Source organism: Mytilus galloprovincialis, chromosome 6 (assembly GCF_965363235.1).
Source record: "Mytilus galloprovincialis chromosome 6, xbMytGall1.hap1.1, whole genome shotgun sequence".
NCBI classification, from domain to species: domain Eukaryota; kingdom Metazoa; phylum Mollusca; class Bivalvia; order Mytilida; family Mytilidae; genus Mytilus; species Mytilus galloprovincialis.
In genome coordinates, this window is record NC_134843.1 from 57,340,149 (window position 1) to 57,365,163 (window position 25,015).

General features: G+C 31.9%; 1 protein-coding gene across 2 annotated transcripts; it reads left to right on the forward strand.

Annotated features, from left to right (window-relative positions):
• The first annotated feature begins 131 nt into the window (after nt 1-131).
• Nucleotides 132-24,982, forward strand: LOC143079949 (uncharacterized). Of its 2 annotated transcripts, none has more exons than XM_076255576.1 (9): nt 132-231; nt 2,848-5,033; nt 9,586-9,709; nt 10,473-10,625; nt 11,036-11,147; nt 13,223-13,354; nt 13,864-13,968; nt 17,686-17,865; nt 20,892-24,982. In XM_076255576.1, the coding sequence occupies exons 2-9, from the start codon at nt 2,869-2,871 to the stop codon at nt 21,104-21,106; spliced, it is 3,186 nt and encodes a 1,061-aa protein (XP_076111691.1). In that variant the 5' UTR covers nt 132-231; nt 2,848-2,868; the 3' UTR covers nt 21,107-24,982. The 2 variants fall into 2 exon arrangements, with proteins under 2 accessions (XP_076111691.1, XP_076111692.1); XM_076255577.1 differs by having other exon boundaries at nt 160-245.
• The last annotated feature ends 33 nt before the right edge of the window (nt 24,983-25,015 follow it).

A 25,015-nucleotide genomic window follows, 5' to 3' on the forward strand; every position in this document is an offset into this window, starting at 1 on the left:
CAGAAAAGACAGTCTTAATTTGACTAGTACCGAGATTTAAAAAATGATTTTAATCCTTTACTCATCCACAAATTTGTGACTGGTTTCGCTTAAATGTATTTCTTTTGCTCTCTGAAAAGTACCTTACAACTAGACGAAAACTAAAAAGAAGTCCGAATGAATGCTAATCGTAATGGCGGAAGGAGGATGAGCAATTTTAAAGTTCCCCTAGAAAAACACTACGTTATTAGGGTAACTTATGTTATGTATGAATCAAATTTGATAAGTGAAAGGGTTAAATGATCATTGTATAAAATAAACAAACCATTCCCTCTCATCAATATCCTGTCTTATGTAGGTCATGATAAATAATATATATTTTCCAGAAAAATGCTATTTTGGGTAGTTTTGTCCAGTTCAAGGCAGTAAACAGCTCAAAACTTGTAGTGACAACATATGAAAAGTGTGTAATTATGTCCTGTTTCAAAATGTTAATATACTATAGAAGGGCCTGTGTCAAAATAGGTTATGTATTTTTTTTTCATGATCATATGAATTTTCTATCATTTGTTTTGGTTAACTCTTTAAGCCTTTAGTTGCGTTGGTAGACTGCCCTAGGGACATATATCACATGTACAACAATGTTAAGGATTATTTCCCAAACACATATTTACAAACTTGATCATATTTATATTATGACAATCATGTCAATAGTCACAATACACATGATACATGTAAATTTTTTTATCAATCCATTCCAAGATATTCCACACTCTGGCACCAGAGTCTTTCCTGTAATTGAAAGATGAAGATCATAATATTTCAATGAGTAATGACAAATAAGACATCAGAAAATGTAACTTAGAAAACATTACCTGACATTTGTGCAATCAAAGTTAAAGATAAATACTGCCAGAGTCTATAACTCGACGAGGTGTGCAAGCTGTACTACATTATCAGTCTTCATGCCGAGGGGCAGCCCAGGCTGGTAAAATTGCTCTCGGGCCTGTAAAAATCAGACCTACAGACCAACAGAATCAAACTAAAAATTTTCAAAAATTGAGCTGTGGGCCTGTATATTTAGCAGTTCAGCGTGAAGACTGCATTATACATATGTCCATCATTACGTTCACCAACATAAGATGTATATGTGAGTTAGCAACGTGTAATAGTCCTTTTTGTTCTTAGATACTCATAAGACTGAAGACATCTGTAGATCATGCAGATTAAAGTTTTTTTTATTTATCATGTGTTGCTAGTTAAACATTCAGTGGCAAATATATAATGCATATCCCATCAAAGATCGTAACATTCATCCTGAATATGTGATGTAGTGGATTTAAAGTGCCTCCTCAGATCTGCTGTTGCTGCTATTAATGTATACATCATGATCACACACTTGTAAGAAAGGGGTTTACTGTTGGTCATTCTAGGTATTATTTTATATCTTTATGACCCAGCATAAACTTTAAGATTGATCAAGCGTTTGAAGAAATTAAATTAAATTGTCCTACATGTACAGCAAGGTTTTTGAATTAAAACTTTGTCATAATATAGCCTGAATACTACTTACATACAGAATATATATCTATTACTCATTTGTTTACAAAGATCGTGATTGCAACTTTTTCTACAATTTCTACCTATAAAATTTATATGTCAAACGCATGTGTTGTTAACTGCATTTTTTACATGCATTTTAATGGATTAATGTAACAATATCTGACTAAAATGACAATCTGTGTTTGTCTTCACCATCAACTGAGGTAGTATTACCATCAAGATCTCAATTAAGCTGCATCTAAGATATTCGAAATTGACGAAAGGGCATTAAATTATCTCCCCCCCCCCCCCCCATCCTGTTGATTTTGCTTAAAATTATTATATCTGCAGAACTCCTGTGAATAACTTGAAATTTGTAAATTGTAACATATATTCTTAAAATAAATATAATAGAATATTTATTATGATTAAAATCATACCTAATCAGGTTTTACTTGTAACTGTATATATGGATACACCAACCTCAGACCCAACTTTTTAATGACATTTTTTTTTACAATTAACTCAAAACCCAAATGTTTATTGTATTAAGTAGTGAGCTTTTGAACTACATGTGACCATTTTTTTCTAAGGTTATACATGTATACATAAAAACAAACAAGAAAACATCACATACAAATGACATAGTCCAGATAATTTGGTCTTGAACATGCAAAAAATATGGTGGAATTGAACCAGTTTTATGGCACACACACACACACACCCTTTCCATCTTTGTTTACAGTATCTAGTCATACATATATGTTGTATAAGTAAAGCACATCATAAAAAGTCTGCAACAGGATCGTGATTAAATTTGAACTAGGAAAACAGATAGCACATACATACATGTACATGTAATTTGTAAAGCTGGATAACAATGTGCTGGCTAATATCAATAGAAGTTAGCTAAGGTAGCCACATGTGTTCAATGGATCCTGATGCTCAAGAAAGTAAATTAACCAGAAACAGCCCTCAGAACAGAGTTCATTAATTCAAATCAACTTTATGATTTATTTGTGACATCAAAGACAAATGTATTTCAACATGTTCAAAGAGATGTTAGTGTTTCAATTAAAAAAAAAGATTGATATGTACTATACAGAAAATGTATGGCATAATGTTCAATTATACAATGTATTCTGTCTAAAATTTACTTCTTGACCTAATCTAAAGTAAAAATGTCTTGTCCTGTCCTACTTCAAAGTTTAGGGATGATTTGCTAAGGCCACCATAAGCAATGTTATACATGTACAAAGGTTGACCAGCAAGTATTTAGAACAATGCAAAAGTGTGCTAAATAATATTTCATCATTTCTTTTTTAGGTGAAATGAAAAATTGTATAGATGGATAAAAACCGAAAGGAGAAACATAAGCATCTCAAAGCTGTTGAGAAAAAGATTAACTTTGTGGAACGAGATGAAGATGAGATGCCTGTTTTCAGTGGTGCTGTTTTACATGTCTTGTCCTCAAACGGTCTGACAAGCTGTGATAAAAGTGGAATTATACAAAAGGGAAAAATTATTAAAAACAATGATATGGGAAAGAAAGACATTAATTCGTTTGTTTTATCGCAGGCTAATATTGATAATCGCCAAAATAGGGACAGTTGTTATTGTAAAAATATGAATGGGTTGGATGCTATGGAAAATGGGGCTGCACAGAATAGGAATGATCAAGAATCTGGTACTTCTTCCAAGAGGCAAACAAGAAAAATCCAAAATGGTGGATCTGATGTCACCTTAAATGGATTTAACAGTTCTCCAGATTCAAGCCCAGTTAAGCCTGAAGCATGTGCATGTAGCAAGACTGTTAACGGAGATGTGCAGCACTTTTCAAATGAGACCAAGACAAGCCCAAAAAGTCCAGCAGTGCGTCCAAAGTCTATGTCCTGGAGTAGAATGGTAAAACAAAGAAAGGAAAATAAAATGAAAGAAAGAAATGGAAAAGGGAATAAGAAATCACACAAAAGATACATATATCCTGAATTGTGTTCTAGTTCAGAGGAAAGTTCTGATGATAATGTTAAATCATCTGATAAAATCACAACACTTGAAGGGAACTGTGATAATAATGACCGTAAAATGAAATCAATTAATAACCAAAGTTTGAAACTGTATGGAAATAACTTGGTTAGTGAGGATGGTACAGAAAAGTTATCATTAGCTCAATATATGAAACCTGTAACGGTACCAGTAAATAGAGAAAATGGTCATGCACAAAATTTGCCTAACTCTCAACCAGATTTAACATTATTGAGGGTAGCACCCTTAGCTGTTCCTGAGGACAGTGATACTGGACATTCATCAGTCTCAAGCTCAGAGGGGAAAATGAATGGATCAGTCATAGAAAATAATATTACCAGAAGTATGTCACAGGAAAATATAGACCATGAACAAGTAAACACTGTTGAAGAGGGTGCAATAGCAGGTCCTAGTAGTTCTGTAGATCACAGAGAGATGGAAAGAAATATTCTACCTCTCTATAGAAATCCTAGTATTGATAGTTTAGAAGAAGTAGGGGATTATATAGAAACAGATTTCCCATCTAAAGCCAGTCGACTTTTATTTCAGTCTAGTTCTCGTAGTTCGTCTCCATCAACTGATGAAGAAGACGAAGGATATGGAGTTAATAAAGCAAAAGATAAGGTGCTTTTGAACTGTGATGAGGTCGAACAGTCTTTTGATCCTTCTTGTCCTCAGAATCCTCCTAGTCATAATGTAAATCCTGATCACTTGAAGCTGAAAATCCTTGAGCATGTTGAGCAAAATAGTCCTTCAGTTCAAAGACCAAACTTTGATAGTGTTAATCATGCTGCCCATAGAATTGCTAGGTTGAGTAGTGGTGCTGGAAGTGAAAGTGAAAAAGGTGGTGTCATAGGTTCAGACTCGTCCTACGTGTATACACCTGAAACTGACTATCAGGAATTTATAGACTCTGATCTTCCGTCTTCAGAGGCAAACAATCATTATGCCGGAAACAGTGATAGAGATTATGCAATGCCGCCACTTGGCAGTTATGCAGAAGAATATCTTGATACTGATTCCAATTTAGGAGCAAGTAATCACCTTGTTGGCGCAGAAGGCGGGCCTACTAATAATCTAAACCTTGAAGGTCGTTGTTATCCTTTTGATTATATTGACAGCAATATGGAGGTATACGATCCTCATTGTGATCAGCCGGACGATGACAATTATTTGCTTCGGGTTATTTATAAACATGAAAAAGTACCCATTGCTAATTTTCAGAACTCTGAGAGTAATAAACAAGAAAAGATATTCTGTAAACTTTCTCTGGATCGTGACAATCGATCGTTATCTGCATCTTCTGAGGAGGAAGAAAATGCACTCCATCATTTCTGTCGTGATACACCTGGTCTTGCCTCATCTGCTCAGCAGACGAATAATGATTGCTCAGATTGTATGGGTGTAGAAGATTTAGAGAATTTAACTCATACACTGCAAAATGCTGTGATTATGCACCTTCCCTCTAGGCTTGAAGAATCATCAGAGTGAGTAATGTTTTTATACGACCGCAAAATTTGAAAAATTTTTCGTCGTATATTGCTATCACGTTGGCGTCGGCGTCGGCGTCGTCGTCCGAATACTTTTAGTTTTCGCACTCTAACTTTAGTAAAAGTGAATAGAAATCTATGAAATTTTAACACAAGGTTTATGACCACAAAAGGAAGGTTGGGATTGATTTTGGGAGTTTTAGTCCCAACATTTTAGGAATTAGGGGCCAAAAAGGGCCCAAATAAGCATTTTCTTGGTTTTCGCACTATAACTTTAGTTTAAGTAAATAGAAATCTATGAAATTTTGACATAAGGTTTATGACCACAAAAGAAAGGTTGGGATTGATTTTGGGAGTTTTGGTTCCAACAGTTTAGGAATTAGGGGCCAAAAAAAGGCCCAAATAAGCATTATTCTTGGTTTTCGCACAATAACTTTAGTTTAAGTAAATAGAAATCAATGAAATTTAAACACAATGTTTATGACCACAAAAGGAAGGTTGGTATTGATTTTGGGAGTTTTGGTCCCAACAGTTTAGGAATTAGGGGCCAAAAAGGGACCCAAATAAGCATTTTTCTTGGTTTTCGCACCATAACTTTAGTATAAGTAAATAGAAATCTATGAAATTTAAACACAAGGTTTATGACCATAAAAGGAAGGTTGGTATTGATTTTGGGAGTTTTGGTCCCAACAGTTTAGGAATAAAGGGCCCAAAGGGTCCAGATTTAAACTTTGTTTGATTTTATCAAAAATTGAATAATTGGGGTTCTTTGATGTGCCGAATCTAACTGTGTATGTAGATTCTTAATTTTTGGTCCCGTTTTCAAATTGGTCTACATTAAGGTCCAAAGGGTCCAAAATTAAACTTAGTTTGATTTTAACAAAAATTGAATCCTTGGGGTTCTTTGATATGCTGAATCTAAAAATGTACTTAGATTTTTTATTATTGGCCCAGTTTTCAAGTTGGTCCAAATCGGGGTCCAAAATTAAACTTTGTTTGATTTCATCAAAAATTGAATAATTGGGGTTCTTTGATATGCCAAATCTAACTGTGTACAATGGTGTATGTAGATTCTTAATTTTTGGTCCCGTTTTAAAATTGGTTTACATTAACGTCCAAAGGGTCCAAAATTAAACTAAGTTTGATTTTAACAAAAATTGATTCTTGGGCCTCTTTGATATGCTGAATCTAAACATGTACTTAGATTGTTGATTATGGGCCCAGTTTTCAAGTTGGTCCAAATCAGGATCCAAAATTATTATATTAAGTATTGTGCAATAGCAAGAAATTTTCAATTGCACAGTATTCAGCAATAGCAAGAAATCTTCAATTGCACAGTATTGTGCAATAGCAAGAAATCTTCAATTGCACAGTATTGTGCAATAGCAAATATTTTCAATTGCACAGTATTGCACAATAGCAAGAAATATCTAATTGCACAATATTGTGCAATAGCAAGAAATTCCAATTGGATTTCAATTGGAGTTATCTTTCTTTGTCCAGAATAGTAGTTGAATCAACTTAAATCATTGTTTTATACAATATACAATGTATATTCACTTTTACTACCAACTGATAGATTAAAACAATCTTTACCATTCAGTGATAACAAGCACTTTTTTTTACATTTTAATATTTTATGATGTACAGTTAACTCTCGTTGTCTCGAACTCGGTTGACTCGAAATTTCGGATGAGTCGAACTTTTCACGTGGTCCCGAACTTTATTCCATACAAAAGTATGTAATTCGACTCCTGATGAGTCGAAATTGGATGAGTCGAAATTTCGGTTGAGTCGAACTAAATTTACGGTCCCAAGGTTAACAAAAGCATTCAAAATTAATTTTTTATCTCGAACAAATACACATATGTCAAAACATGACCTCCGGGATTTAAATGGATTGAATAGTTAATCTGACAATACACGTGTAATTAAATTTCCGGTCACTGACCACTGTATTGATTTATGACATGCTATTTTCATGAGTGTTTACCTAAGATTATCTTTTATAGAATTTTGACAAATAATTGGTGATACATTGTTAATGTTCATGAAAAAGTATTTAAAATGTTTACAAAACAATTTATTTGTGATTTACGCTAATGAGCTTGGGTGTGTATAAAGTGAGGATTATGGCTTCCATTGATGATCACCTAAAAACTACTCAAACGGCATCTTTAATCTTGTTATATTTTCTTTTGAAAAGAAAGACTGAGATAAAACATAATGAATAGAAATCAAAATTTTCTTAAATCTCTTGTAATCGAGAATAAACAATGTTTGTCAGCTATAACCGACCTGAATAAAGAAACTATCAATTGGAAATTACTCTCTTGGAAAAGCCATAGGATTTTTTTTTAATTGAAAGAATTGAATAAATAAAAATAATGTCATCATAACAATAAAAGACTGTGACATACAAATACATCGATCTGATACTAGAATATCGATCCCCTTGCCATATTCACCCGGATTTATTTTAGCTTTACCAAGCTAAGCAAGAGTTGTGTCCCTTAGATTGTCGAACTTCCGGTGTTCGTTTGAGTCGAACTACGTGTATCTCGAAATATTTCTCTGGTCCGGCTGACTTCGACATAACGAGAGTCGACTGTATTTAAATGAGTAGTTATTGTTGCAAACTTCATTAGAAATTTGAATTGAGATCAGTTTTGAAATAAGGGAAAGGGGGATGTGAAAAAAAAATTGGAGGGTCAATTTTTTTCATTTCAGATTTCATAAATAAAAAGAAAATTTCTTCAAACATTTTTTTGAGAGGATTAATATTCAACAGCATAGTGAATTGCTCAAAGACAAACATTTTTTTTTAAGTTCATTAGACCACATTCATTCTGTGTCAGAAACCTATGCTGTGTCAACTATTTAATCACAATCCAAATTTAGAGCTGAATCCAGCTTGAATGTTGTGTCCATACTTGCCCCAACCGTTCAGGGTTCAACCTCTGCAGTCGTATAAAGCTGCGCCCTGCGGAGCATCTGGTTAATTATTGGCCTAGTTTTCAAGTTGGTCCAAATGGGGGTCCAAAATTAAACTTTGTTTGATTTCATCAAAAATTGAATAAATGGGTTCTTTGATATGCCAAATCTTACTGTGTATGTAGATTCTTAATTTTTGGTCCAGTTTTCAAATTGGTCTACATTAAGGTCCAAAGGGTCCAAAATTAAACTAAGTTTGATTTTAACAAAAATTAAATTATTGGGCTTATTTGATATGCTTTATCTAAACATGTACTTTGATTTTTGATTATGGGCCCAGTTTTCAAGTTGGTCCAAATCAGGATTCCATATCAAGTATTGTGCAATAGCAAGAAATTTTCAATTGCACAGTATTGCACAATAGCAAGAAATATCTAATTGCACAATATTGTGCAATAGCAATTAATTTTCAATTGGAGTTATCTTCTTTGTATAGAATAGTAGTTGATAATATATGTTGGAAATTTGCCAGACATGACTATGATGTCATTTTCTATTTTTATTTGCCAATAACTTTATGTAAATAACTTCATTGGAAATTTGCCAATATAAAATGTTGCTGATGAAGCTTTTTTTCCTTATCTTATCTAAAATGTTTTTAGATAATGTATGTTGGACATTTGCCAGACATGACTATGATGTCATTTTCTATTTTTATTTGCCAATAACTTTATGTAAATAACTTCGTTGGAAATTTGCCAATATAAAATGTTGCTGATGAAGTTTTTTTTTCCTTATCTTATCTAAAATATTTTTAGCTTAAAAGTTGTGTCCATACTTGTGCTCATTTCAGATTTCATAAATAAAAAGAAAATTTCTTCAAACATTTTTTTGACAGGATTGATATTCAACAGCATAGTGAATTGCTCAATGGCAAAAAAATTTTTAAGTTCATTAGACCACATTCATTCTGTGTCAGAAACCTATGCTGTGTCAACTATTTAATTTTAGATTTAAATAAGTTTGAAGAAGAAATCTTTAATTGATTTGTAAAATCTTGACATTTGTTTTGTGTAAAAAACCCATATAATATCAAAAATTTGATCACAATCCAAATTCAGAGCTGTATCACGCGTAAATGTTTTGTCCATACCTGCCCCAACTGTTCAGGGATCGACCTCTGCGGTCGTATAAAGCTGCGCCCTGCGGAGCACCTGGTTTAACATATGAACATGTATATATTTTTTTTACCATTGAACAAACTTTGAACTGACAACTTACTAGATTTATAACCTTGTAAATGACAGATTAATTGATTCGAACTATGTCACAAATTCTTTAGTTTCTATGCCAGTTTTACATCTTTTGGCTTATCTGAGTCTTATAAGTTATTTGAAAGGTCACATTATTTTGAACACAGAAGTTCACCAATACATTGTTTCATGTTTATAACAAAATTGAAAAGAAAACATATTAAATCACTATATACACACACATATAAAAAAAGCTAAGCAACAGCCATCATCTCCTGTCTGACAAAATTTTTTTGAAGAGTTATGCCTCTTTTTATGAATATTACTTGTTTTATAAATATATTTCTATCATCTAATTACAGGGAAAGTTGTGAAGACCCAATATATGAAGAAATAGACAGCTTAGATTCGTTTTTATCTACCAGTGATAACAGTCTACAGGTGGTGGAAGAAGAACCTTGTCATGGACCCAGAACTAAAGTTAATGTTAGTTTAGTCTTATAGTTATTTAAGGAATGACTGTAATATTTTTTCTGTCTATGAAGAAATAACATAACAAATTTGGTGCACACTGAATAACGCACATAGCGGGTTATTTAACAGTGTGCACCACATTTTTTATGTTATTTCGAATAGACAGAAAAAATATTACAGTCATTTCTTATAATTTAATTCTAAATTCCATTTTAAACCGTAGAAAACCATAAAAAAACGTTGATGACGTCACGGTCACATGACCAAATTATGTCTATGGGCTCATTACAAAATAACGTCAGCCAATCAGCAGACGCGTTACATCCAAAATTAAATTATTGTCAATTATTTAGTTTAATATCATTGTACACAATGATACATAACATATTGTTTCATCACTACCATGACTACAGCATCGTAGAACATGGGTGCAATCATTACTGTGTAATGAATGGCTTTCTAATAGATAGGTAGTATATCATTGATTCATGATACAAGGATTTCTATAGAGAGGTAGAATATTTCTTTCCATCTCTCTGTGAGTAAGGTCACTACTTGGACCTTCTACTAGATCCTCATCAACAGTGTTAACAACAAAAACATGCAAAATTAAAATCAAAATCTTATAAAGCCAATACAATGAACAAAAAATACACAGAACATTTATTGTGACATTGATAACTATTTCCATGTACATATTGCCAGTATTTTCTTAAACAAAAAGACCAATTTTAAGATATATTTCTGTTATGCCTTATTCTTTGCTTTTTTCCAGACTCTTCCTAAGTATGAACGTAGAAGACGTAAAGGCCATAGAGGATCAGATGTGGATAAAGTGATGATCTGGAACGAATATGAGGCATATGTTTTACAGGTCAAACAGATTGGAACGTCTGCTTGTGGTCCTACAGCTGTTCTTAATATATTGGTAGGCTATACTTAAAAACAATGTATAAATACAAGTGGGAGGTTGAGCTATCTGTACTATAACACCAGGTTTAACACACTATTTTCTTTAAAAAAAATGACGGTCTATCTAAACCTTCCTAAACCAACTTCTGAATTAACATGTACATGAAATATTTTGCTTTGGATTGTAAAGCTCCATTTTTGTGTCTCCTGGAAGTGTTTATTGTCTTAACACGAACTCAGTTAAGCAAATTGCATGACAAAAAACATTTGAATATGGAAACAAATCATGAAAAAACTCATTGAAAGTTTTCTCTTAATATGATTTTCTCTTTTTGGAGATTTTTTTATCGCTGCTGTGTAAACTCATCTATAGAATATTTTTTTTAAAAGTTTAATTACATTTTTCATTTTCTATTTGTTTATCAGAAAGCTTTTGATTATCAAGTTGACAAAGAAGAAGTATGTAAAAAGGTGACTACAAACCTAAGAATGGAAGCTGCACCAGTACCATATTATCTTTTCTCTAGATACAATGCAGGTAAGATTTAGTATAATAGTGACACCATAAAATGTGAATTCATTTCTGGTATCATTTTTTAGAATACCAATTTATTCATGAATGTTGTAGCCACAGGTCAACCAGAAATTTAAATGTTTAATGAATTACAAATTTTATATAAGCTGGTATATCATGTATGAATTTGACAAGACACTGAAATCAAATATCCACAAAAAAAATATTCAATCCACGAAAATTAGTACCTACAAAAAAATGAATGCACAGTATTACTGTTTTTGATGTGTAATCACTTTATAATAGTTGTCTGACAACAAATAATTGTTGTTCAACTAAATCAAAAGCTTTATCCTGCAATTGGGTGTTCTACTAAACAGATACAGCCCTACAGATATTGCTATGCTGTATCTGTATACTATACAGATATCGCTTTAAAGCTCCACCCACTGCCGGACAGAGTATTGTATGAACCTGTGTGACCTCAGAATGTGTATTGCAGTTGCATTCCAATGATTAACTAATTGCAAATTTATGATTACTTTTACATGTTCTGTTTGTTTTCAAACATTTCTTTAGAACAATAAGAATCACACCAATTTTCTGATAACATACACACATGAACGACAGTCTTTTCTACAATGACAACTATCGATTTCAAAACTTTAATGCGTATGATTGTGTAAAAAAAACAACCATGTCAATTTCAGCATGCATGTTTAATGAATATTGAGTCTTAAGCGTAGGACAACTCGTACACTCCTGTTTCAAATTGGACAATGTTTTGTTATTTGTTTTTCCTGTTGAAGTTAGTTGTCATGTTAAAATAGATAATTATTCGTTTTGAGCAATGTATTATTGTTGACCATTCGGGATTCTTTTTTTGTGAACCCGTCTTCAGCTGAACATGCTGAATGTGTGATTACTGTATCGTATTACTACACGGGCCTCAAGGGATTTCAAATCGAAAATAAATGCAAAACATTTGTTTTTGTGTCTTTCAAAACACAAATAATATACAAATACAGCTGATATTTAAAGACAATAACTGTTTAGTGTCTTTAAATATCAGCTGTATTTGTACTCGGCTCGAAACAGGTGTAGTAGCTCGCTTGTTTCCTACCCTCTAACAAATACAGCTGATATTTAAAGACACTAAACAGTTCTTGTCTATATATATGTTCAACATCTTTTTGTGGTAACCACCTTGCCTATCTTGTAGTGTGCTCGCCTCTAATGCTGGAGTTAGTTAATCCCCTGGTAGGTCAAAACAAACGCTTAAGAATTGTTCTTTGCTACTTTTTCACTAAGCATGCTCATTTAGGAGTAAGGACAAATACTGGTTGACTAGGATTTAAAATGACGTGTTCTCTAGGAAGACATTTTTTAATGTGTACAAGTACTGCCTGTTTCTCAGTCTTATATTATACAATTTATTTAAATAAACAGTGAAATCTTTATTATAACTTGTAAATGTTTTAGTAAAAAGTTTGTGTTCAAAGCCAAGTTAACAAGAATGTGTCCACAGTACACAGATGCCCCACTCGCATTACCAATTTCTATGTTCAGTGCCACTGAATCAGTGGACAGTGAAATTTGGGTAAAAGTTTAATTTGGCATTGAAATTAGAATGATCATATCATAGGGAACATGTGTAATAAGTTTCAAGTTGTTTGGACTTCAACTTCATTAAAAACTACCTTGACCAAAAACTTAAATAAAAAATTTTAACCTGAAACTTGCACTATCATTTCTTTGATCAGTGGACCGTGAAATTGGGGTCAAAAATCTAATTTGGCATTAAATTTAGAAAGATCATATCATAGGGAACATGTGTACATGTACTAAGTTTCAAGTAGATTAGACTTCAAATTCATCAAGAACTACCTTGACCAAAAACTCTACTATCGTAGGTGGGGCATAAAAATGTGTGAAAAGGTTTGCCTATGTACTGTTTCATGTAACATATTGTTTATCAAAAATGAATGGAAACGTGAAAATTTAAATGGTTTGTTGAATTAAGTCGATGTGATTTTAAAGTGTTACTGATGAGTGTAAAACACAAGAAATTCAACACGACTATGTCTATTTATTTACAGGGACAACTGCAGATTCTTTAATAGATGGGATAACAAAGCTGACTAAAGGTACAATAAAGGGTCGATTCTTCCACTTCTATCCGGCTAGAAAAGTACAACTATTGAAATGGTTGGGATATTGGATGAGGAAAGGTTGGTTCAAATTTAATAAATTAAAAACTAAATGAAATTGATTGACTTGCATCATGAAAAATAATAATATTAAATTATTTTTATTTTATTTTTTAGTTAAATGGCAAATTCATGTTTGAAATGTCTGGACTAGCCAACAATTTATACATCAATTCTATTGCAGGGGGAAAAAATTAAAACCTTTAAGAAAAATGTTTCCTCAAGGTTAATTTACAAACCTATTATAAAGTTATCTTGAATTGCTTTTAATAAATTATGAATACTAATAGTTAATAGACAGTCAGTAATGTTGAAAGAGCCTAAACTTATGTTATCAACTCTTAAAGTTTTTGAATTAATTAATTGTCTAGTGATATATTGACATATCACTTTCTTGTCATAATAACATTTTTGGACACCTACAATAATTGTGAAAATAAAATTTATTTCAATTTGCAGTCTGAAAGAATAAGAGCGTTCAATAGATTTTTTGAATTATTTATACTGAACGATTTGATTTGTTTTCTCAGGGGCTGTGCCATTAGCTACACTTAATCTACAAAGGGGAGTTAAGCCAGGATGGACAATCCCTGATGCTTGGCATCACCAAATGGTTTATGGTGTTAGTTCTAAAGGTTTGTACCTTATGGTTAGGCTAAATTTTATTTAAGGGGACCTTAATGTCTAAGTAATCTGTCTAGTTTGACTAGCCTGACAACACTGAGGTTGTGAGTTTGAACCCGACTTTTGTCAAATATTCAACTGATTTTAATGGAGGTAGACCTAGGTTAAGGGAAATAACTCTTAAAATCATCAGTACGTTTGTGTCAACCATTTTCATAAATATGTTCTACCGGTAAGCTTCTTGGATACATAGATTATTTCCAATCTGTTTCAGGTAAATGCTTAAAATTCATTGACAAAACTTGAATTTTACAAACACTTAACTGATTTAAAGAGTTATCTCCCTGAACCAAGGTCTACCCCCTTAATGGACAAGGATTTCAAATTTTCTTGCAAAAAGTTGATTGTTCTCTCTTGATAATCTGGTTTCTTCCATCAATAAAAAAATTGCCTTACAAAATACCCAATGTACTGTTTAACAACAACAAAAAAGCAGACAAATTCATTTTAAACTCTTGAATTTTTCGAAGAAAAGATGAAATAAACTAACATTTTTTGGGGAAAGACGGCTTTGAGCCGCCAATAGTCCATTTGCCAATTACCGATTTGATTATATTATTACCCACTTTTTAAACGAATTACACCCTTTGTGAATCGTAGACTGGTTCCACACCGGACAAAATGGGCTTTTGCCAATACAAAGCATAGCAAATTGAAAGTGATGTATCAGCGGCTCAACTAATTTTTCACGAAAAGCAAATTCTGATGACAAAATTATTTAGCTTATTAACAAATTAATGTAATTAAAAGATTTGAAAACCTTAAAGACTACTCACATTACGCACAGGTAAATTTGCTCTTTCTGCTAGCTCCCCATTGTAAAAAAAATTAATGTCCCTCATAAGGGAGACAACTTAAAAGGGATCTCTAATAACAGGGTTATTTGATGGGATTTGGCAAATAGCCTATTCCCTATGTGGTTGGCCAGAGTGCCAAGCTCTTGCGTCAATCTATTTGTTTTTATTGTTTGGAAAACCCCCCAAAAAAGGAGACACACATATGAAAAGATTGACTTAAAACACTTTTTAACACATATCTATTTCGTTTCTCGTGAAATCATCGCATCTTCAGCTCTACCTTACACTGTTTACGTTTCTTTTACAATCCGGAAAAATCAGTATTACGAAATTTTATAAATATATCCAACCTTCAAGGCTACATGGTAGTGACGTTATTGTTGGAATGCCACACTACGTAGAAGCAGGGATATCCCGTTTACTGATTATTAAAACCATTCTCAAAATTCGTGTACTAATTAAAAATCGGTATTTGTTTAATTTAAACATAATTATGTTTGCGGTAGATGATTCAAACATCAACATGAAGTGCTTTAATTTGTAGGTCATTCAACTTGCAAATTTCGTGGTAAACAATGCTAATGGGGATACATAAGATTGGAGAGAGAAACGGCTTTTTCATTCATTGTGTAAAAGTCTGTTTTGAGAATCTTTCTCCAATACAGAAGCACCTCAATTGATGAGTTATTATCCACTAAAATAAAAGTTAATGTATCTGAACACTTGAAATGTGTATATGATAAGTAGTCTTCCATTTAAACAAAATTTTGTGTACCAACATGATCATTGTAATGGTAAAAAAAATATACGAAAATTAAAATGTTGCATGTTGTAGTTTAAACCTATTTATTCATGAAATTTACAATATATCAAAATCCGCTACATTGACAACAACACTTAAGTAAACTGCATCTTTTATTGTCGACATGTTTCGCCGATTAGATCGGCTTCATTTGATTTTTTTATCTGACAACCCTGCATACCATCTGGTATCCACTTAAGGGAACTCTACCAGCACAAAACATAAGAGGCGTTGGTTCAGCAGCTCTTTATTTATCTTTTGATATTCCATCTGAACCCCTGCATCCACGGATCTGCCTATACCACACAGCGCCGACCCCACGGCCATCTCTAAACCAAGCAAAAACGAAGAATTCCAAGAAGCCAACAAACAACTGATACCATCAATTACTGCCAAGAAACCACCAAACAAAAGGAAACTTATATGAAGAACAAACAGAGGACTACATTCCTACAACAGGACGGACAATATATCAAGATTTATATGTACCATCATTCTGTGCCATCAGAAAATTAAATGTAAAATTATTTTAGTGTGAAACCTTAAAAAGGATCTTTCAAAAGTAAATGGAGATGACACAAAACAGCCAAGATAGATTTCTAGTACTATTTAAAACCTGCAGGAAATTAAAGTTAAAAGAAGTAAGATACAAAGAACATAAATCCTTCCCACCACCATTTCCAGTTCAACCAACATTGCCAAGAAATTTTGCGACAGTAAACCACTTTACGGCATTCCCGACGCGATTGGAAGTAGTACCTCCGGCCAAAGGGAACCCAGTCGAAGTGGTAGGGGTGTGCCCTATAAGTGTTGTCCAAATTAGGAAGAAACTTTATAAAACTGTACACTGACATTGCACTTTTATGTTACACAAATTTAATTTCTATTTAAAAACACATTTTATTTATACACTTACTGTTATAATAGTTTACAACCATTTTAGAGTTAAAGACAATTCGAAAAATTATAGATTAACTCTAAATTTAGTAACTTCATTTGCATTGTACTATGTTTGATTCATATTCTGTTCAACATTACATAATGATATAGAGTATCCCATAGCAACGTCAACAATGGACATATGAGTGTTAAGGCAGGACATACGTTTTGTTGTAATAAAAATATAGGTTTTGGCAAAAAAAAGAAAGAAAAAAAAAAAGGGTCCTGATGAAGCCGATCTAATCGGTGAAACATGTCGACAATAAAAGATGCAGTTTACTTAAGTGTTGTTGTCAATGTAGCGGTATTTGATTTTTTTATCTGACAACCCTGCATACCATCTGGTATCCACTTAAGGGAACTCTACCAGCACAAAACATAAGAGGCGTTGGTTCAGCAGCTCTTTATTTATCTCTTAATATATCAAAATGTAGGATCTGGAAACAAGCTTCACACAGCTTATATCAATCATATTGGTTTTTATAAGTACATGTATCTCTATGATGAGAGTTATAACTGAGAACTTTATCAATGGAAATTTAAAACTGAATAGATTTTTCAGTCCTCACTTGAGAAAAAAAATAAAAATCTTAAGAGTACTGTCACAAAAAAAGGAGAATGGCCCTAACCTGCAGTTCAGTGGTACACAAATAAAATTTTGAAAAACATTGTAGTAGTTGTTAAATTATAGAATTCAGTTGAATATTAGATAACTATAAACTTTCAACTTTTATCAAATGTTTTGATTGAGAAGGTACAGATCTCTCCCATTGGTCCAAATTGACTCCATGATGGATTTTTAACTAAGGAAATGAAATAACATAAAACAACAATTGATTGCAATATTGTCAAACTTTCTACATGTTCTACCTGTTCTTTTGTTCATTCTTTGTATGAAGACTATCAAAAGATACCCCCCCCAAAAAAAAATTAGAAACAATGGCCGTCTTTCCCCTCAGAGCTCTTCAGCTCTTTGATTTATGAAAAATGATTGCAGACTTGAATATAATTTCCTCAAGGAGAGAATTTTCTTGAAAAAAATAATACTGCCACATTATTTTTAAGCTCTTGCTTCTTTAGAATTTATTTTATGAATAACTGAGTTTGATTAACCTGTGTTTTAATTATAGGTGTCCACTTGACAAATCCATTGGAGATTGTTCCAGAGGAGATAATAATGGAACAGTTGACAAGTGATTCTGTCTTATTGATACGGAGACAAGATGTTGTAAACAGATTCCGGGACTGGGCTCCACTCAATGAATTCCTGAAGAAAAGTGATGATCGATGGCAGACAATGAATGTTTTAGGTTTGTTAGCGATAATATAGGTTGATAAAAAAAAAAATGTTTGGGTATACTTTGGGCTTCTAAAAGGGTGAAGAAGATTTAAAAAGGGGGGAGGCAATCAGAAACCTTCATTGAAATTTTAAAGAATGACAGGATGCTGCAATGGTCAAAAGAAAATAACAAACACACAATATTTGCCAAATTAATACACAGAAACTAAATATTGGGAAACATGAACCCCCTAAATGAACTTGAATGTCACTCAGGTGCTCTGGAAGGGTAATCAGTTCCTGTTTAAGAGTTAGGTACCTGCCACTACAAGGAATATTCATGAAGTTGAATGTAAGCTTTTTATACGACCGCAAAATTTGAAAAAATTTTCGTCGTATATTGCTATCACGTTGGCGTCGTCGTCGTCGTCGTCCGAATACTTTTAGTTTTCGCACTCTAACTTTAGTAAAAGTGAATGGAAATCTATGAAATTTTAACACAAGGTTTATGACCACAAAAGGAAGGTTGGTATTGATTTTGGGAGTTTTGGTCCCATAATTTTAGGAATTAGGGGCCAAAAAGGGCCCAAATAAGCATTTTCTTGGTTTTCGCACAATAACTTAAGTTTAAGTAAATAGAAATCTATGAAATTTTGACACAAGGTTTATGACCACAAAAGGAAGGTTGGGATTGATTTTGGGAGTTTTGGTTCTAACAGTTTAGGAATTAGGGGCCAAAAAAGGGCCCAAATAAGCATTATTCTTGGTTTTCGCACAATAACTTTAGTTTAAGTAAATAGAAATCAATGAAATTTAAACACAATGTTAATGACTACAAAAGGAAGATTGGTATTGATTTTGGGAGTTTAGGTCCCAACAGTTTAGGAATTAGGGGCCAAAAAGGGACCCAAATAAGCATTTTTCTTGGTTTTCGCACCATAACGTTAGTATAAGTAAATAGAAATCTATGAAATTTAAACACAAGGTTTATGACCATAAAAGGAAGGTTGGTATTGATTTTGGGAGTTTTGGTCCCAACAGAATAAGGGGCCCAAAGGGTCCAAAATTAAACTTTGTTTGATTTCATCAAAATTGAATAAATGGGGTTCTTTGATATACCAAATCTAACTGTCATGACTGTGTATGTAGATTCTTAACTTTTGGTCCCGTTTTCAAATTGGTCTACATTAAGGTCCAAAGGGTCCAAAATTAAACTTAGTTTGATTTTGACAAAAAATGAATCAGTTAGGTTCTTTGATATGCTGAATCTAAAAATGTACTTAGATTCTTGATTATTGGCCCAGTTTTCAAGTTGGTCCAAATCGGGGTCCAAAATTAAACTTTGTTTGACTTCATCAAAAATTGAATAAATGGGGTTCTTTGATATACCAAATCTAACTGTGTATGTAGATTCTTCATTTTTGGTCCTGTTTTCAAATTGGTCTACACTAAAGTCCAAAGGGTCCAAAATTAAACTTAGTCTGATTTTAACAAAAATTGAAATCTTGGGGTTCTTTGATATGCTGAATCCAAAAATGTACTTAGATTTTTTATTAGGGGCCCAGTTTTCAAGTTGGTCCAAATCAGGATCTAAAATTATTATATTAAGTATTGTGCAATAGCAAGTCTTTTCAATTGCACAGTATTGCTCAATGGCAAGAAATATCTAATTGCACAATATTGTGAAATAGCAAATTTTTTTTAATTAGAGTTATCTTTCTTTGTCCAGAATAGTAAGCAAGAAATATCTAATTGCAAAATATTGTGCAATAGCAAGATTTTTTTTTAATTGGAGTTATCTTTCTTTGTCCAGAATCAACTTAAATCTTTGTTATATACAATATACAATGTATATTCACTTTTTACTACCAACTGATAAATTAAAATAATCTTTACCATTCAGTGATAACAAGCAGTTTTTTTACATCTTAATATTTTATGATGTATTTAAATGAGTAGTTATTGTTGCAAACTCCATTAGAAATTTTAATTGAGATTAGTTTTGGAATAAGGGAAAGGGGGATGTGATTAAAAAAATTGGGTTCAATTTTTCTCATTTGAAATTTCATAAATAAAAAAGAAAATTTCTTCAAACATTTTTTTGAGAGGATTAATATTCAACAGCATAGTGAATTGCTCTAAGAGAAACAAAAAATTTAAGTTCATTAGAACACATTCATTCTGTGTCAGAAACCTATGCTGTGTCAACTATTTAATCACAATCCAAATTTAGAGCTGAATCCAGCTTGAATGTTGTGTCCATACTTGCCCTAACCGTTCAGGGTTCAACCTCTGCGGTCGTATAAAGCTACGCCCTGCGGAGCATCTGGTTCTCATTTGAAATTTCATAAATAAAAAAGAAAATTTCTTCAAACATTTTTTTGAGAGGATTAATATTCAACAGCATAGTGAATTGCTCTAAGAGAAAACAAAAATTTTAAGTTCATTAGAACACATTCATTCTGTGTCAGAAACCTATGCTGTGTCAACTATTTAATCACAATCCAAATTTAGAGCTGAATCCAGCTTGAATGTTGTGTCCATACTTTCCCCAACCGTTCAGGGTTCAACCTCTGCGGTCGTATAAAGCTACGCCCTGCGGAGCATCTGGTTGAAATATAAAATATATAAAAAAACAGTATACACTATAAAAAATTTAAAAAAATAAAATACTCTATACAATTACAATTACAAACTATAATTGTTAATTTATTTCTTTTTAATTGAGTAGTTATGTTAATAGTTGTGAATTGCTCAGGCGCATTTTTGGCCTCTGGCCTTTGCTAGTCTTGTATTATTTTAATTTTAGTTTCTTGTGTACAATTTGGAAATTAGTATGGCGTTCATTATCACTGAACTAGTATATATTTGTTTAGGGGCCAGTTGAAGGACGCCTCCGGGTGCGGGAATTTCTCGCTACATTGAAGACCTGTTGGTGACCTTCTGCTGTTGTTTTTTTTCTATGGTCGGGTTGTTGTCTTTTTGGCACATTCCCCATTTCCATTCTCAATTTTATCATAATAACCAATAATAATTAAATTGTTTATAATTTGATAGGTCAGGTTGTAAATGTTTTAAGAGAGGCTTGTACTGCACTGTCACACCAAGGACCTCGGTATAGAGCACAGCTAACATCACATATAACGATACCTGCTGCATATAAAGCTGGAATCACTTTATTTGTTCGTCAGAATACAGAAGTTTGCCAGGAATTGTTCAATGCACCTGATTTAGAACTGATGAATCCAGAAGAAACAGAAGAAGGATATTAATGATAGAAATTGTTATTTATAATTTAATTTATGCAGTTTTTTGGCCAGTTTATGAGTTACTTTATTCAAATATTCCAATCTCTGTTCCCATTGGACTGATAGATTTTGTTGGGTTATTCCTGTAAAATTTATGCCTTTATTCAAAATAGAACTATTTTTTGCATATTCCATTGATACACAATGGCTTTCTTTGTCTACTATCTTTCACTTAGTTTGTAGTCTCTGAAAATAATCTTACTTATTAGGTACAAGTGGGATCACTTCATGACTATCTATATTTTTTGTGCATGCATTTCTCAATGCGTTAGAAAACATGACAAAATATTTGACTCTGAATATTTATATTATTTGTTTTTTATTAGTCATCGTTAGGAGTTGTATAAATTAATAGTTAAATAAACATTTACATTTATAAAAAGTTCTGAAATGTTACTTGTATAATAAGATCATAACTTTTTATAATTTGTGCATAATATATTTTACAAATTTCTTAAAATATTGGTTATTAACAACATTTTATATGTCTTCATGTTCTTTACTAGAAATACAAATCTCATCAATCCCATCTTATTTTGAAATTTGATATTGCTTTAAAAAAATGTTAGATAGCCTATCTTAATTATTTGTTTACTTTGTATGAATATCGTTAACCAAGAAATCCAGAAATAATAGAAATTGATTCCCCATACAGAAAATGTGAGGTTTTAATTTGTATTTAAAAAAAACAGCTGATAGGAGAAATAAATTAAGCCTCCCTAGATAGAATTTATCCAGACCAGGTTATAAGTTTAAAGAAATACTGTCAATTCTTTATAACCATGACCTGAAAGTTATTATGTTTAAACTTGTGATATGATATGTTTCATTAATCTTATGAAAATGAAATTCTAGTTCAAAGCAGTGCTGGATCCTTATTATAATAAATTGTATTTCAGTTCGATCAGTAGTGCTCTGATTTAGTAATTACAAAATTTACACAATCATATTTTTACATGATAAGGAACAAAGTATCTGTTTTAAATTTCCTACCCATTTTGGTAAACCTTAGTGAATATTTGCCTGTTAAGCAAAGGATAACCAATCAACCAATTTTTAAAACAGGAACCAGTTACAAATTCTTCATTTCAGTAAGGGGAGTAACTCATGACATTTATACATAAAGTACATAAGAGTAAAATCAATTTTCTTGAATGATTTCCTAAAAACTGTCATACAGCATCTCCTTACAGATGGTGAATCATAGCATGTTATGTTTTTACATTTGATGCCTGAATGAATATTTTGTAAGATGTAAATCACAGACATGACCATTAAATTTTGGATTTTTTTTTGTAAAGTACCTGCAATGTGAAATTCTTCTGACAATTTTCTATGCCCAAGATGTGCAATTGTTCTATGCAGCGTCTGTCAATATATTCAATTGATATATAATGTATTCCAATGTGCTTAGACACAAATAATTCAACCTGTCTATCATCATTCATTTTTTTGACTCATGTTAATTAGTGTTGTGTAGATATGGATATTTTAGGAAGTGTGGTACATTTGTATTTTCCAAAGTATAATGAGTGTATTTTCAAGATTTATTACCATTTGTAATTTAAGAATACCTGAGAAGAGTGAACATTTTCTTGTACTTCATTTAACTGTAATATATACCCTGTGTTTGATCATGAAATTTAAAATTGACATTATGAAAACCTTGTTCCGCTTTTGCTTCTCAGGTGATGTGATACTTTTCTATTTTCATCAAGTAAAAATGAGCATGCTTTCAAAATTACTTGAAAATTTTTTTCAGAGACTACTAATGAATAGACATACTATTTATTCATTATAATTTGGGAGTAAAACAAATTGTTTATTTTTTTGGAATAGAAAAATCACAAATGATATGTGTTTATGTATTACTTGTTCTGTTATTTTGTTCATTAATAACAATTGTTGCTCCAAATTGGTTGTTAAAATAAATATTGCAAAAATTATGAGAAAATAAGTTTCTCTAAAATTAAAAAGTAGAAATTTAAAATTAGATAGCATAAATGTATGGAATATTTCCTGAAATAGCAATAATTTAAATAATTTAATGTCTGATCCATTGTACTCTTGAAATATAAATATGTTAAAAGCTATAAAGAAAGCTGGTTTGTTGATGAAATATTAAGTTTCATACAACAATCAGATTGGAGAAAAACAACTGTTGATCAATGACAATGACATTAAACTGCATTCATGCTCTCTCCTCTGTATGATTTGAGAAACACCTTAAAACAATATATATATTTCATAACTGTAAATTTGAAGTGGTTGGTCCTCTAGCTTTGCATTCAATTATTATCTCCCTTGTTTTCAGTTCTTATCTCCCTTTGATTTGAAATGAGTAGCTTCCCTTTGCATGTTTTGCAAGAGCAGGTTCTCTCTGCTTAGTCCTTATGAGAAAATTGTAACCTTTATGCAAATGGCTTAACCATGCTGATATAATCTAACTAAAGTTCAATTATGAAAAAGAAATATTATTAGATTAAAGGTTAAATGTATTTATATTCCCTATAAACCCATGGTTCATGTTGCTAGATAAAACCTCAGTTAATTAATACAAAATTCATCTTCAGCAAATAAAATGAAAACTTCTAAAGAATTAATAACTAAATATTCAGCCATTTTAATCAAATTTTTCTCTGTATAAGTATGACCAAATTTTTACCATTTTCAGACAAAGTTTTAAGTCATGCACACAAATTGAATCAGTCCATAGGTGAATAAAACAAGATGTTCTTATTCACAGAGCTCAAAATTTTTATTGCAGAAGTATAGGTTAAATTAGGTGTTTCATGTGGATTTTTCAGTTTGAACAAATAATTTTTGTAAATGAGATATGAAATTTGCAATAAAACTGTAAATACCACAAATGGGAGATAACTCTTTCAAAATGACATAAAAGAAACTTGTAACAAGTAATTTACATTGTTATTATAACATTTATGATATTGGTGAGTGTTTATATAATAATTGTAAGTGCTTTATGCTGATTTGTCTGTGATGTGCTTTGTACACAAGGTTTAAAGATACCATTGAAAGTTCAACATCTGTAAATAGAACAGTTCATTCTTTGGTCACTATTTTTAACTGGAATATTTAACAAATAAATTTCTGTTGGAATTAATTCATTGACACATTCTGACGTAGTAAATTGAACAATCTATATTGATAATCACTTCTTTCGGTTGTCCACACCTAGCCAAAATTTCACTTAGAAAGGGGGGCTTTGTCCGAATTATCAGAGAGATGTATAAAGCTTGTGCTCAGTTTTGAAGGCCTCACAGTAACTTATAAATGATAAAACAGCAATAACAGTGTTGTACTTTTCCTGTTTGTTTGTCAAGTTTTTGAAATGATTTTGTGCCATGAAACATAACACCATGTACTTTTCAATTTATTTCTTATCCTGAGAATAGACATGGGGTAATTGAAATATGTAATTGTAATTGACCATAACTAATTACAATTTCTCAAGTAATTGAATGTAATGTGTCATTAAGAATTTTTTCAATTACATAGCAAAAGTTGTGTGTAATTGACAATTACATTTCAATTACATCTCAATTGCATTTAAATTTTGGATCAGAAAGATTGAATTGTGAATGTTCTCAAAAAAATAATGAAAATCGATGACCTTAGTAATTGTTCTTAGCTGACAAAGCAAAGCCTGTACATTATAATCTGAGAAACAATTTTCAAGGTAATCTAGACTAAGAACTTTCATTGGTATTTTTATACCATGTGTTATATTAGTGGATATGTATATATATATATACACTGTTATTTATAAGTCATTATGTACTGTTTTACAGTTTGCAAATAAATTGTAACATTATACAATACAAACGTCATTTTTTAACCCAGATCTGAGTT

Coding starts and splice junctions, on each gene's coding strand:
- LOC143079949 (XM_076255576.1), top strand. CDS start 2,869: ATGGATAAAAACCGAAAGGAGAAACATAAGCATCTCAAAGCTGTTGAG. Junction 5,034..9,585: donor AGGCTTGAAGAATCATCAGA/GTGAGTAATGTT, acceptor ATCTAATTACAG/GGAAAGTTGTGAAGACCCAA. Junction 17,866..20,891: donor GCAGACAATGAATGTTTTAG/GTTTGTTAGCGA, acceptor ATAATTTGATAG/GTCAGGTTGTAAATGTTTTA.